We start from the raw sequence: 15,689 nt of genomic DNA, 5'->3' as shown, positions 1-15,689 counted from the left end.
ATCGCTGAGATAACACGGTTCCACAGTTGGATGACTCTTGGCATTTGACGTGTTGACATTAGGGTCATTTGTGAAGCACTTCACTTCATGCTGTTCTGTAGAGATGATACGAGCTGGGCTTGAGTGTACATCCACACCTGTAAAAAAACACCTGCTGAATTCACAAGATATAAAAGCTGTTCAGAATATTCAGACGCCCTTTAGACCTCGTCTCTCTCAATCCCCACCCCACCCCCACCCCAAACACACACACACACACACACAGAGAGAGAGAGAGGCACAGACTTCTCCATACTTTGGCCTCTTAGCCCCGTAGACAGCAGGAAACAGTGTGCTGGAGCGCCCCCTCCTGGAGATAATGGACACTTACAAATGTCTCGAACACAACAAAGAATATGGTTTATGACATAACTTTACTTTTTGAAAAAGGACCGTGCATAACAACTTTTTACAGTTTGGCTTACGACATATTGTTATTTTCCATAGGCTAAATTGGCCTATTGAATAAAACAAGAACACTGCTCGCCCACACTAAAAATCGTTTGGCTGACAGAAAGTCCCTTTGCAGAGAACAGGCCAAACAGAACCCTCCTTGATTTGCATGTGCTTCATGAGTATGCACACGAGGGGAGAGGGTTAAAACAAGGTAGGCTATGGGAATATGAGAGGCCTTCTAGGGCAAAATACACTGAAACACTTGCACACTACATTGAAACACTTGTGCACACTACACTGAAACACTTGCACAATATGCCTGTATATCTCAGTGTAACAGGAAGGTAGTTTCTGAAGAACTGAGCATGCTCACAGAGGGAAATAATGTTTGATAAATTCCTGAGCTTTGAGTTTTTTTTAAAAATGAACAAACTTTTCCCCCTCTCAGTTTTATTGGTCTGTGCAGGTGACAGAGCAGGTGCTGAAACACTGATCTAAAGTGAAATAGAGACTGAATCTATGAATACAGGAGACCCAGTAAACTCACAACAGTGCACACAACTGTGAACTGCGACCAAGCGAGTGCTGTGGCCAGAGACTACTGTGAGTTTACTGCGGTCCCCTGTAAAACTGAGAGGAGTAAATGTTTGTTCATTTCTTAAAAACCAAATCTCAAAGCCCAGGTGTTTAAAATCTAATTATTGACAAATATAATTTCTCTCTGGGCTACTGAGCATGCATGAGTCAGCATACATTTTTCAGTGTATTGTGTGCAAGTGTTTCAATGTACTGTGCAAGTGTTTCAGTGTGTTGCGCAAGTGTTTCAATGTAGTGTGCAAGTGTTTGTGTGTTGTGCACATAAAGATTTTTCATTGTGTAGTGTGCAAGTGTTTTAGTGTATTGTGCATATAAAAAAATTTCAGTGTGTAGTGTGCAAAGTGTGCAAGTGTAGTTTGTACTAGATGGCCTCCCATATCTCATAGTCGACTACCACAGCACGTACGTCTTTCTCAGAATTTTCAGAAAGCTTTATTAGCATGACTGTGTAAATTAAAGTGTTGCTAAAGCATTATAACAGTGAAGATGATCAAAGTATTTAAACAGAAATTACAACTACAACAGAACTACAGTTAATAACTCCCTTTCTTTTCCGAGAAAAAGTCTGTGTCGCCTGCGAGCGCTTGGGCCACTCTTTCTAGATTCCGGGAGATTTTATCTGATTTGCGGTCACCAGGGAGCCGCTATGTATATGCGGGAGACTCCCGGAACTTCCGGGAGACTAGGGATGTTTGAGATTAAATCATAATTAAAGTACTGCGGTAGGCTCATGATGCACTGTTGAGACCGAAATTGGATCCACTGTAGTTCCAGTGAAGCGAATAGAGCACTGGGCTAATGTTACTACAAGTCTGTCTCAGCAGCCATAAAATACAACAGGCTAATATTGATTTGGGCTATTATTGATTTGGGGTAGAGTACAGCTAATTATGAAGCGAGACTAATAATGCTTTGGTGTTGAAACTAGCACTAACACTGGACTGAGGATAGCTTTGAATATATAGTGGAGCTAATACTTAAATAAATGTTAATATTTTTAGTTATTTATATTACTTTTAAATACTATATTATAAATACTTTTTATTTTTATACTGCAATGAAACTCATACTGCATTTGGATACAGTTACAAAGGTAATAAACTTATAGAAATCTTTTAAAAATAGAAACATTTATATATTCTTATCTATAATGTTAAATATTAAATTTAATGTTAGTCAGGTCCAGGCCTAAATTTTGTATGGTAGTAACCAGTAGCATTATGTGATTTGCTTTATAATATATTGTTGGTGACCCCTGACTACAAAGGTTTTTGTGTGGTATGTGACACGTTAGTTTGTAGTAAGGATAGTTAGGTAGTTAGGATTTGTCATTAATGTACTGCAGAGTCTTGCTTGTAAATTTACTGAAGCACACGCCTACACTCTACTGGTTTCCCATTATGACCTGAAGAAAAAGTTAACCCCCCCAATAGTCGTTGTATAATTTGCACCCTGAGGGCATATAATAATGCACATAGGGTAATGCTTATGTTGCAGCACTGCTGCTGTTTATTGCACTGGGGCTAATTTTACAGCACAGCTATGTAGAGTTTACTGTAGATGATCTGGAAAATTCTGGACATGTAGTTATCTTGTTGACACTTCAGAGTCCTCAAACGGGTATGATGCACAACTAATTAATGATGGAACGATTACAGTGGTCTGTGCAGAGCTTTGAAAATAAGGCCTCTGCTTCATGAAGGAGCACAAATTTTTGTTTTCAGGATCTTTTCCGCAATCCTGGAACATATGAAGCGGAGAAGATAAGATAAGATGATGCTGAGCGTCATCACAGCTGTGGCACTAGGTCTGTCACAACTTCACACAATTATACAGAAGCAGTACTAGCTCAGATAGTAAAACTAAACAAGATAAGTCTACCCTCCAAAACACAGTCCAGAAGACTGGGAAAAACAACAGAGGCGAAAGGAGAGCAAAAACACTTAAAGGAAGCAGCAACATGATGATTATTTTAAGACTGATGATGGGATTGAGAAAGAGAAATATAACACAAAGGAAAGAAAGACATTCTCAATATAAATAAATCTGTATAAAAAATAAAACACAGTAAAAATCAAAACACACAGACACGGATATTTCCAACAGCAGGATTTTAATAAAGTCTTTAAATCAGGATAAAGTGTTAAAAACATTTTGTCATTAGTTCATTAAAATGTAACAGTTTGATGTGTGCAGGCATTAAAAATGAGGCTAAACATTAAAAACTAAATCTACAGCAGTCAGATTAATTAAGGGATTGATCCACAGTCCAGAGACAAAACAGCTCCAGGTCTGGTCTTTCTCAGTCCGATCATAAAACACCAAACACATGCACGCTATTCTCTAGTAAACTGATCTAAAACTTACATCCACAGTGTTAAACCAGTATAGATTAATGCAGCTTAGTTCAGTCTTAATTTAGTTTTAGTTCAGTTCTGCACTATCCAGGTTTAGAGGAAACAGGTAAATATTAAAATCCAAAATATTATATTTTATCCTTCTGAGGTCAGTAAGATGTCCCTCTTTCTCTTTCTCTAGAAATTTCCAGTTCCCACAGCACACAGATGCACATTCTCCAGGTTATCCCTCCACAAGCAAGGTCAATATCCCTCAGGAGTCTTTCCTACACTCTCAGACAAAAAGGCACGATAGAGGTACATTATTGGTCACTAAAGGTAGAAAAGGTGTAAATTATTTTTTAAAAGGTACAACTGTGGTTTTAGAGTCCAATTATATTCCCTAAAGGTACTTTACATTTTCTTCTCCAGAAGGAGAGCTGAATATTCATAATCTTTCATTATAGAACTGTGTAAACTAAGAGAACATAATATAAATCCTGAAGATGAAACGGGGCGTATGAAATCAACACAATACTAAAATCTACAACTATAATAGAATAAGGTACAAATATGTACCTTTGATGGTACCACCACAGTAACAATTTTTCTAACAGTGTAGAATCTTCCAGAACTGGAGTAGGTCAGTGCCCTAAATGTCTCAAACTTTCTGCAGCTATTCCTCAATGTTCTTGGAAAGCTCTCGAATCCTCCGGAGGCTGATGGATTTCTAGATTTAGAATTATTCCAAGAGTCAGGGTCAGTGAGAGGGTCAGAGTTCTCCAACAGTAAGGGTTCCACAACTTCCCTGTTTATACAGCGTTAAACTGAATGCAACAACTGTGATGGGGTTCTAGAATAAAATCTTTGGAGAGAGTATCTAGAACTAGATCTCAGTAGAACAGTTCTTAGCACTGTTCTCAACATTTAACTGCAATGGACCCATTCAAATCTTCTCATGCATGTTCCCGAGTTCCTCTTCGCAGACATCAAAACACAAGCCGAGTTCTTCAGCAGGTCCTAGAGCTCGGTAACTGTGTTTTCCAGCCGTGTGACCGTAATGTCCCAGTATACCTCACAATGCATAATGTCACAGGATCATTTACAGCGTGTAATGTGAGGAATTCTATGTGGAATTATAACATCTCCGAATTCCTCTGTCAGTCCCACTCCCAAATGTATAAGAATTCCTTATATTCCATAAGTGTCCCAGAATTCCACTCACAGTATAATGTACCAGAGTTCCTCTCCCATTGTAACATCCCAGAATTTCTCATACAGTGTAGTGTCTCAGAGCCGTCTGCCTCATGATGTCCCACAGCAGCATGCTGATTACCGTGTGTGGCGCCAGCCTCACAAACACTGGTCCCATCCCCTTATAAAGACCCCTCACTCCCTCCGTACCACACACCTTAACCACACAGTCCAGAAACCCGGAGTACAGCCGACCCTGTTGAAATTGAAGAGGAAGGAATTAAAGAATGAGAAGGGTTAAGGAAAGTGTGTGAAATGTGTGTGTGTGTGTGTATATGAGTGTGGTGTACCCTTTTCAGCTCGTCCACAGGCTGGTTGTAAAGTCTGGTGCTGATGACATCGAAGGGCGTCATAGTGATCGCCACAGCGATGCCACTGACCATAGCAGCTGTCAGAGCAATGAGCCAGCTGTCAGGACTGAACCACTGCGGGAGAAACAGAGGTGTGTTAGGATTGTGGTTCAGTCTGTAGTACTGTGTACAACACACTCCTGATACACAAACACACGCATGGCTCATTTCCTCATTAATAGAGTCGGACACTGGAGCAGACTCAGGTCACCACACCCAAAGCCAAGTGTGGGCCAGAGGGCTATAAAGCCTTCTCTGCCATTGTCCTCCAGGTGGAACTTGAAGACCACACCTCCATCCTCACCTGTAGATGTGTGACCCACTCCTTGGCTGAGCTGAATGTGGCCAGTTGGGCGGCTGACCCCACCATGACCCTGGGCACGGCTCCATTTACCCCCCTCCAAAGACCCAGCACCCCCTCTCGCCTGTAAATAGAGATGAAGGCACTGGAGACACACTGAAAGACAGAGACACAGAGACGTTGCAGCTTTAGGTCTTTAGAGCAAGACTGAAAATAGTCACAGCTGCATAGACATCTACAGATGTGACAGATTTTAGTTTTTAGTCAGATCTGATCAAGTCTGCCCCAAATACAATTTGACAGCATTTCAACTTTGAAACTGCAGCAATCCAAAGACAGGGTTTCTGACATTACACATCTCAGGAACCATTTCCTTCAACTCAGGGCAGGGCTTTCCAGCTTCAGGCGAGTAGCGGAGGGGTGGGTGGAGATAGAGGTGGGGACTAATTGCGTATTTGTAGATCATTGCGTACTGAAAGAAGGCATTTGAAGGTGTATAGTGACAGCTGAGACACTTCCAAGGTGTTAGGGGACTTTATCTCAGAATAAACTTCTAAATCATGATAACAGTGGTGCAGCAGGTTGTGTCACGGTCACAAAGCGCCAGGGACCTGGAGTTGTGGGTTCAAGTCATGCTGCGGGTGACTGTCTGTGAGTAGTTTAGTGTGTTCTCTCTCACGGTCCAAAAACACATGATGGTAGGTGGATTGGTGACTCAAAAGGTATGAGTGTGTGTGTTTCGTCCTGTGAAGGGTGTGTTCCTGCCTTGCACCCAGTGATTTGGGTAGGCTCCGGACCCACCGCAACCCTGAACTAGAAAAGCAGTTAAGGAAAAATAAATGAATGTATTATGATAATATTATTATGTACGTGTAATTCTTAAGTTCTAGTTGTTCATTCTAAGGCACCAAACACACTAACCATTCCAGACATAATGGCATAAGGAAAATTAGGGCTGCATCTGAAATCGTGTGGTTCTTAGCCAGAACCATACTGTGGGTCGAGCCTGCAGAGAATGGATGGGGTGGGGGGGCTCGGGAAACAAATATATTGTGATTAAAAAAAATACACAATATCAGACATAGCCATAATATTCTTTCTTTATATAAATGACCACTCACATGTAGGTAACACACTCTATAGAGCATAGAAAGCTTCACTCAGGAACGACAAAACAATTGGAATCTTTGTTGGGGAGCTACGCTTTGTAGAAAAATAAAAGCACAAATAACAGAAAGATCCTTCTGTTCATACACAGTGTGCTACTTTAAAAGAGGTAAAAGGATTGACTGCACTTTTAATGGAAAGAGGTAAAAGGATTGACTGCACTTTTAATGGAACCTCTCTCTGGAGACTTCCAGTGTCTCTTTGGCCAGAACCTGGGCCAGTAAACGCAGCGCTCCACGTCCAGCACGGATCAGATGTTGTGTAAGAGCTGCTGAGCTGGATCTGCGAGAGAGTAAAGGCTAAAGGTCTGCAACTGTTGTCTGCAGATGGGACACGCCTCTGTTTGCTGACTGGCTACAGCTCTGGACCTGCTGTAGGTATGTCAGTGACACACACACACACACACACACACACACACACACACACACACACACACACACACACACACACACACACACACACACACACACACACACACACACACACACACACACACACACACACACACACACACACACACACACACGTACGTTTAGAAAAGAAGCTTTGGACTGAGCTCAGTGTACCGAGGCAACATGGTGCACAGACATTTCAGCATCATCTCAGCCCTCTTTCCTGACCACAGATCAGTTGTCATTATCTGCTAATCTGAAATTACTCGAGAGAGTGGTGAGAGTTCGGCAGGAGCTGAGAGTAGCAGCCAGTCAGAGGGAGGGAAAACACATCTGCAGCTGGAGCTCCCATAATAAACCCAAACATTGGAGAAATAATCAGTGACACTGATGGGAATAAACCTCCCATCTCTGAAAGAGTGATGTTACAACACACAGAGAAAACACTTCTTGCTTTAAACACAAGGAACCGGTGTTGTGCTAAACATTGATTTGTTATTGTCTCAGAGACCTACAATTTTTGATGTTTTTATGCGTTTTTCATGATAATTCTCTTTTTCTTGGGGGCATTATACAATCTGCTGCTTCAGTATCCCAAAACTGTACAAGGTCAATAAAAAAAATTTAGACATATATAAAACAATTATTGTCATAATTATCTTATCTTTACCCTCACACAGGGATTTACACAGTGCATATCTCCTGCTAATATTTCTGTTGGAAGCATTTTCTGATAAGGTGCTTTTAGCCTATCGAAATATCCACCTACGGTCCTTTTTAGGTAGTTGTACTCAGCACAACTCAACAGAACACAGGCACTTGGAGTGTTCCTTTTGGTTCATTTCACACGGTCTGAACAGAACCTTTTCAAACTGGGTCACAAAAAGATAAATGGAGATATGAGGTTGTGTCTCAGTGACGTATTTAAAGCTGTATAGGGTTTTCAGACCTGGTGATTGTGCTGGTGACCCACGGCAATGGCTGCCACCGTCTGAGCCTGAAGATGGGTTTTCACCTGCAGAGAAAACACACACACACACACACACATTAATTCTGAATATCCCTTTCTCTCCCTTAATCTTTCTTTCCTCTCTCTTTCTGCACCATTTTCTCTCTCTCTCTCTCTCTCTCTCTCTCTCTCAAATATATCTCTAGCTATTTCTCACTCACCATCTTTCTCTTGATCCTCTTTCTCTCTGGAATGAAAAGTGTAATATGATAGCGGAATCTTGCTGAGCCCCAGAACAATGACCTGTCTGTTACAAAACCAGACAGAACCAGCAGTTTACTAACTAACTCTTTCTCTCTCTCTCTCTCTCTCAAAAACACACCTCATAGACAGTGACCCAAGGAGAACATCCAACCCAGCATGCCAGAGACTGCGCTTCCCACTGGTGGTAATAGTAATAATCATCATCATGATTTGCTTATATAGCACCTGTCACACATTTTATGAGATTTAAATATGCTGCATGATATCCATCCTCATAAGAACTATCTACTACTGCCTCAAAGATGGGAACGTATTTGACATTAACTTTAATATTCACTAATAAACACATCTTAACCTGCTTAATAAAGTGTGTCGACAGGGCTATATTTAGGGACTGGAATACGCTGCAATATTCACAGTATCGAGTTTCAGAGAGACATATGGCCTACACCAGCAAATCTCCATCAACATCAACAACAACAGCCTGAACCGTGTGAAGCAGCTCTCACCATCAAAACACCCTTCATCAAACACCAGGTGCTGTTTTCATGTGAGTTCAAACCTTACATCATTTTTATATATAAAACAACGCTGCAGGCATAATGTCTCTTTATTAACTGCGTTTGTGCAATTATTTTACACAGGACACATTTTCTTCTGTGTTTTACACCAAATATTTAACATTTCACAAATATACATTATTATTATTATTATTATTTTTATTATTAATAATAATCATAATAATATGCACACAAATTACATTAGCCTTCCAAGTGTGTTGTCTGTATGTTGTCTTCCGCACAACGACTTTTACAGGAGAAAAAGTATAATAACAGTAAGAAGAAAAAAAAGAAAAACAAGAAGAAGAAGAAAAAAAATCCTTACAAAAGCAATAGGGTCCTAGGCACTGTGTGATTGAACCCTAATAATAATAATAATAATATATTCTTTATTGCACATTTCACACATGGCAAAAAAAATCAAGCTCCGTGTTCAGCAAATAAAGTATATATAAAATTAAATTAATATATATATATATATATTCATTCATTCATTCATAATCTGTAACTGCTTATCCAATTCAGGGTCGCAATGGGTCCAGAGCCTACCTGGAATCATTGGGCGCAAGGTGGGAATACACCCTGTAGGTGGCGCCAGTCCTTCACAGGGCATCACACACACACACACACACCTACGGACACTTTTGAGTCACCAATCCACCTGCCAATGTGTGTTTTTGGACTGTGGGAGGAAACCGGAGCACCCGGAGGAAACCCACGCGGACACGGGGAGAACACACCAACTCCTCACAGTCACCCGGAGCGGGAATCAAACCCACAACCTCCAGGTCCCTGGAGCTGTGTGACTGCGACACTACCTGCTGTGCCACATTATATATATATATATATATTTTTTTTTTATAGATGTTTTGTCACACACAAATTCAACACAACATGTACTTGAGCTCAGAGCTGTGGCTGATTAAACACGTAGCTGTGTTTACACTGTGTTGGGAAATTCCAAATGTTTTCTCCTACAGTTGTGTTTTATTGGAACTGCAGAGTAATGTGTGGAGTCTCTGCTCTGTGTTAGCTACCTTAGAAAAGTAGCTCCAGCACAAAACTTAGAAGGCTAAGTTTAAAATCTAACAAAGCTCTGAAGATTGAACATGTGTATATAAGAAGAACTGCAAACATTAGAGCTATAAAGGAATTCATCTAACAAAAACAGCCCAGCAAAAACAAGCTGGACGTGCTAAACAGCATCAGACACGGAGTGTGTGACGCTAGCTCGGGTTCAACAGGAATAATTCTGCTGGAATCAAGGCGTGTGACTTTGACCCACTTCTGAACCAAAGTTAGTTGACTGTAGGATCAAGTTCATCGCTAAACCTGGCCTGCAGAGGGTTGGCGCTTTGCTGAGTCATTTATAACTGGAAGGAATGAGGCTCAAGCATATTTCAGTTACCGTCAGATTGAGTCAGGATGCCTCCAGAAATATCCTCCAGCCAAACATGTAGACCCTTTCCATGCACATACACTGTGAAAGGTATACGTCAGCACACTTTCCTAGCTGTAAAAATAGTATAATTACTAATGCTGATAATTAATAATGTTTATTATTATTTAGGTTTCTTCCTTCTGTGATGGACTGGGTGTGTTTCTGCCTTGAACAAATAAAGCATTTTAGTCACTGTAACTCATCCTGGAAGCTCAGAGTGTGGAACAATTGCACATGCTTTCTTCAAAACACATGAAACTGCCACACAACCCCACTGGAGATCAACACGCTTGGAGGAGAACACTAACTGCCAATTAAACTGGCTAACTGTCTGTATTGTCTAGAATCATGCTGATGAGAGAGAGAGAGAGAGAGAGAGAGAGAGAGAGAGAGAGGATTCTGATACTAGGAATACATTAGCTATTTTTTTAACAGCTAATGATGTACTCTACAACTGTAAATACTTTATCCAGTTATGTCACAATTAAATACTGGCCTCTAAAAAAAACTGGACTGACCAGGTAAGCAGGTGATGCCACAAAAGCCCCCAGAGCCCCTGCCACCGCTCCTGCTGCCACACTTCCCCCCGGGAGTCCTGTCATTCCACAGGCCTCGCTGTATGAGTAAAATCCCAGTCGAACGCCGTTCATCAATGCCTGGTACAGCAGCCCGACAGAGAGACCCTTCTGCAGCCCCCGCAGGCCATCTGTGCGGCCCACCACCCACAGGGCCTGCATGAATGTATAATATCAAAACAGTTGCCATAAGAAGTAGTATCTACTCTTTAAAGTGCAAAATTAATATCTGATTATTTTATGCAACATTAATTATTCAGCTAAGAGTGTCCATGTTAAGTCACTCAATAGATAACAGCTGAAGCTCAAATAAACAAACACAGCTCATTGCTGCCCCCTAAAGATGTTACTGCACCAGGCTGAAGTAGAATGTGTATTCTGATGTCTTTTTTTTTTTTTTTTTTTTTACATGATTTTGACTCAAAAACACATAAAACAGTGACAAATTCAAAACTGTTTATTGCCACTTGAATATATATGAATATACTGCAATAACTGTCACCAAACAAACTAAACTCCTGTGATACCTTGCGTCTCATGGGCCTGGGTCTTGGTGCGCAGTGCTGTAATATATTTACCTGCAGCACTCCGCGGTAATGTCTCTGATATGATCCTCTCGCTCTCAGCTCTCCCTGCAGCTGCAGACGGGTCTTCACTACCTCCAGAGGGTTCGTAAACACACAGGCTCCACAGCATGCTAGCGCCCCCAGGGTGAAATCCAGAGGGGGCCAGAGGCTGCGGAAGGGCTTTGAGAGGCCCCCAGGGGTCCGGGGCAAAGTGTGCATGGAACTGGGGGTGATAAACAAAGATTTTGGGGGGTAGTCCATGAGCTTTGAGCTGGTCATCATTGGCCTGTTGATACGTACCTAGCTACATTCTTCACCATTAAGACTTCTTAAGACTTCTACACAATTGATCACAGCTGCTGAGGGCTTTAATTTTACGTTGTAATTATATTTTTATAATAAATTCAGGTCATTTAATCCTCTGTGAGGTTTGATCAAAATTATTTACATTTATTTTGCTCTAACTTTATAGTCATTCTCTCCTGAGCTGTTCACGATGATCAGGATGGTTGCCGTGGTGATTAAAAGAGTGGTCACATGTGTCCTCAAGGGTCAAGTAGACTTTAAATGATGAATAAATAACACTTCACTTTGTCCTCCTCAAGTCCAGATCATCACTTAGATCTAGACTGTAGTGCAGTCCAGTGCTGGTGTTGGCGGTTGCTGTGGTGGTGTAAGAAGTGATAAAGCCTTCTCCGCTGCTTTATCAGTTTCCTAAAGGTTCCAGGTTCAACTCTGCACAGATGATAAGGTCAGAGTGATTGAGTAACTTGACTAAGGTTTCAGTAAATGCAAAATCAGCAAATGCACAAACACTGACTCATCATTCAGTCGAATTCAGCATTTCAGCCCGGCTTCTTACCTTCAGCCCAGTGCACAGTGATGTCATCGTCTTTATCACCACCATGTGCTCAGTGGGAGGGAGTCAGTGGACCGTAGCTGAACCCTGTGAAAGAGGAAATACACCCATTTTTCAACAGTTCTACATAAATTTAAGCTGCAGTGTGTGAAAGGTTTTTGTTGAAACAAAGTTTCAGAGGAAGAAAAAAATGCTGATGAAAAAGGTTTGCTGAAAGAGTATCCTTCTGCTGCTGTGAGTCTCCCTGAAAAGCCTGAAGTAGCCGGATTCAGCACAAGTTTTTGGACCATGTTTGACATCTTGACATCACACACACGCAGATCCAGCTGGATGGGCTGGTACCTGAGTAAAGTTAGAGGGGGCGTGGCTCCCAGTGCTGACCTGTACAGGGCTGAGAGTTATTTATGAAAGGAGAGAGACTGTGCTGCGTATGGAGGTATATAAATATTTGGTTTGATGTCTAAACTATTACATTCAATATTTTAGAATGAAAAATATAACGCCATAACTCAGAAGACATTTCCATCACTGAGTTCCCATTCTGGTTTTTTTTTTTTTTTTTTTTTTTTGACTCCTCTTTCAACACAAACGCATTCAGATCATGGGATAAATCCACTCTGGGAAATGGATCACAGCACGACTCACGTTACTAAATGTTCGTCCTCACTTTTCCTATTTTCACTAGAGAGGGCACAAACTCTTCAAACTTGCCAATCTTACGCAGAGCAGCTTTAATTTTCAGGATGTCGGCTATTTCTGAATTCATTCACTTCCACTCTAATTAGTTCTGATTAAGTTTCTCTAAACCGGAATTACAGGTTTAAACGCCAATCCTCACTGATCACTTCCCACCAACTGTGAAATAACGAGTTTAATTCATGTAGAAAATGACCATTAAGGTTCTTGCAAAATACAAATTAAATAAGGAACAAGTGACAGTGGAGAGATAAAGAGTAACAGCACACTTCCATCAGAACATCATGATTTACAAAAACTTTTCAAATTTCTGTTAGTGCAAAAGTAAAAACGGATTAGCGCGCAAGCGCAGCAGCGCTCAAGGACCCAAACTAGGGTGGAGCTCGGTGCCGGTCCGTTTGAATCAGCTCCGTGATGAAAGTTTCTGATTCTGGTTAAAGACATGTATACTCACCTTCTGCACTCCTTTCTGCACTCCTCTCTTCACTCCTCTCTTCACTCCTCCACCTTCCTCTCTCCCTCTGTTCTCTCCTTTTGTGCCACTTTACAAACATGCTGAATAAACATAAAACCACGCCCCCTCACATTTTCAACCAATCATAGAACTCCTTCAACTCCCCCTCAAAGAAAATAACAAAGCACCGACCTTAACACCGCTTCAGCCAATCATAGGCCGCCTCCTCAGAATCTGCCTAGTGCTCAGCCAATCAGAATTCGCATTCCACGGACTTTTCAAAACAAACAAAAAAACACACACACACACACTCTCTCTCTCACTCTCTCTCTGTCTCACTCACTCACACACACACACACACACAATAAGAGCTGTGTAAAGTGTTTGGGGGTGGGGGCTGGGGTGTTTGTTGTAAAACGTGTTAAATCCCCAGAACTGTGGAATATTGGAACTGTGTTCTCTGGAGTGATGGAGATCCTCTGGTGTGTGGAACAGTGGAATTATGTTCTCTGGACTGCTGGAGTTTCTCTGGATGAACTAATTCCCAACACCAGTCCCTGACCCTCACTGATGACCCTCACTGACCTATACTAACAGCTATGCTCCAAAATTTGGTGTAAAGCCTTGATAAAAGGGTGGGAAATGGTGGCGATACTGTGGAAGTTGTTCCCTGATTATTTGGGTTTTCTCAGCCACATATTTACTACATTTAACATGTCATCTCTGTCCAAATAAAAAAAATGTATCTCCCAAAACAGTAACTTTACAGAACTTTTCAGTGGAAGTCAATGAAAAAAAGTTATATGTAGAGTAATTTTGGAGCATTTCTATTGGTCCGTTAATAATTAAATGTTCACACAGTTTGAAGGACAGTTGCTGTGTTGAAATGATGTAAACATCCACAAAGATGGAGATAATTGTTCTTCATTGGACAGTGATGATAAGCATATATTTTTACAATGAGTACATTTGTGGTTGTATACATTCTGTACATAGAATACACATCTCCATATTCAGACCCACATATATATATATATATATATATATATATATATATATATATATATATATATATATATATTCTTCATAAACACAAATACACACTGTGTGTGTCGCTGTGTGTGTGTGAGAACTGTATGAGTTGTATCAGCGTTTGATGAGAAGCCTAAGCGAAGGCTCTGAGACATTGGTAGAAGAGTATTTCCAGAACAAGGGCTCACACAAAGAACTGGGGAACTGCTAGAGGAGAGTACAGTTTAAGGTCATAGTTAGACTTGATTATGGCCTGAGCCTGTGATTGTACCTTAAAAACAGTTACTTCTGGATTTGGAAATAACATTAGAAATGTTGGGACAATATTCAGTGATGACACAAATAATGATGTGTCAGATAATAAAGAAAACAATGTGTTTAAATGCAAGGTTTTGGGAACATGCTTTATGCTCTATAATAATCATTTGATGCCGGAACAAAGGTGTATCGATCTGGGGTTCTGTATAGTTGGGAGGGGTAAGGAGGAGCCACAAAGGGTAAAAGATTAAGTTACAGTTTGCTATAAAACCATAACTCTGCAAATCTAGTTTTGTGACTTTTCTGCTGCCTTTACTACTCTTTTCAGTCAATTTAATAGAATCGTTTTTGCTTGATTTTTTCCCCCCATAACACTACAGTGTTGGCTGTGTGTGTGTGTGTGTGTGCATGTGTCTTGTATCTACAAAACAAAGCCTTGCTGCAGAGGTTTGTTTAAACCCGATGATGATTCAGCAAATTTAGACCCTGAACACAGAGATGGCCAGTCCACTCGCCCCCAGAGACCCGTGCCCAGTGTGTGTGAGACAGACTGGCAGGAGAAGCATCCCAAACACGACACACACTCTGTATGTAACCATATCAGCACTGTAACTCAGTACAGCAGATGACACTCCTCATAAACACATCACTCACCCACAGCAAACACAAACACACGACTGGGGGCTACACCACAAACTTCTGAGAATTTCTGAGGCCCCTTTCACACATGTGCAGTAACACAAGACATTTTAGGGGGAGCTGTAAGTGTGAACATAAACGTCTGTAACATTCACCCCAGACAACATCCTGTGAATCGTACAGTTGGGGAGATGTCTGACTGATCCCTGTGTGAACGTTTATTCATTCATTGTCTGTAACCGATTATCCTGTTCAGAGTCAGGGTGGGTCCGTTGCCTACCCGGAATCGCTGTATTCAAGATGAGAACACACCCGCGCCTGTCCTTTGCAGGGTATCTGTGTGAACAGAGCAGGGAATGTTCAGGAGAATAATGCTTTTGAATTTTGAGCTTTTTACACAAAATACACTCCATGCTATGAAACCTCTGTGAAGAGACCCTCTGTGGGTTTCTACTCCTTGAACATTATATGTTGGTCAAATACTTTAATCTGTTATTCCACACACTTTTTAAGCCTCATCTGGGACTACAGTGTGGAGTGTTCTTCAATCCCAGCCCAGAGAAA

General features: G+C 41.2%; 1 protein-coding gene across 2 annotated transcripts; it reads right to left on the bottom strand.

Annotated features, from left to right (window-relative positions):
- Positions 1–3,143: 3,143 nt before the first annotated feature.
- slc25a34 (solute carrier family 25 member 34) lies at positions 3,144–13,273 on the bottom strand. Of its 2 annotated transcripts, XM_066673176.1 has the most exons (9): positions 13,197–13,273; positions 12,050–12,133; positions 11,778–11,922; positions 11,200–11,410; positions 10,565–10,777; positions 7,782–7,847; positions 5,277–5,429; positions 4,913–5,047; positions 3,144–4,818 (listed from the first exon to the last, which is right to left on the bottom strand). In XM_066673176.1, the coding sequence occupies exons 4-9, from the start codon at positions 11,404–11,406 to the stop codon at positions 4,642–4,644; spliced, it is 951 nt and encodes a 316-aa protein (XP_066529273.1). In that variant the 5' UTR covers positions 11,407–11,410; positions 11,778–11,922; positions 12,050–12,133; positions 13,197–13,273; the 3' UTR covers positions 3,144–4,641. The 2 variants fall into 2 exon arrangements, with proteins under 2 accessions (XP_066529273.1, XP_066529272.1); XM_066673175.1 differs by having other exon boundaries at positions 11,200–11,922.
- Positions 13,274–15,689: the final 2,416 nt, after the last annotated feature.

This window comes from Hoplias malabaricus, chromosome 5 (genome assembly GCF_029633855.1).
Source record: "Hoplias malabaricus isolate fHopMal1 chromosome 5, fHopMal1.hap1, whole genome shotgun sequence".
Classification (NCBI taxonomy): Eukaryota; Metazoa; Chordata; class Actinopteri; order Characiformes; family Erythrinidae; genus Hoplias; species Hoplias malabaricus.
Note: the sequence above shows the minus strand (reverse complement) of the source record. Positions and strands in the feature narration are given on the sequence as shown.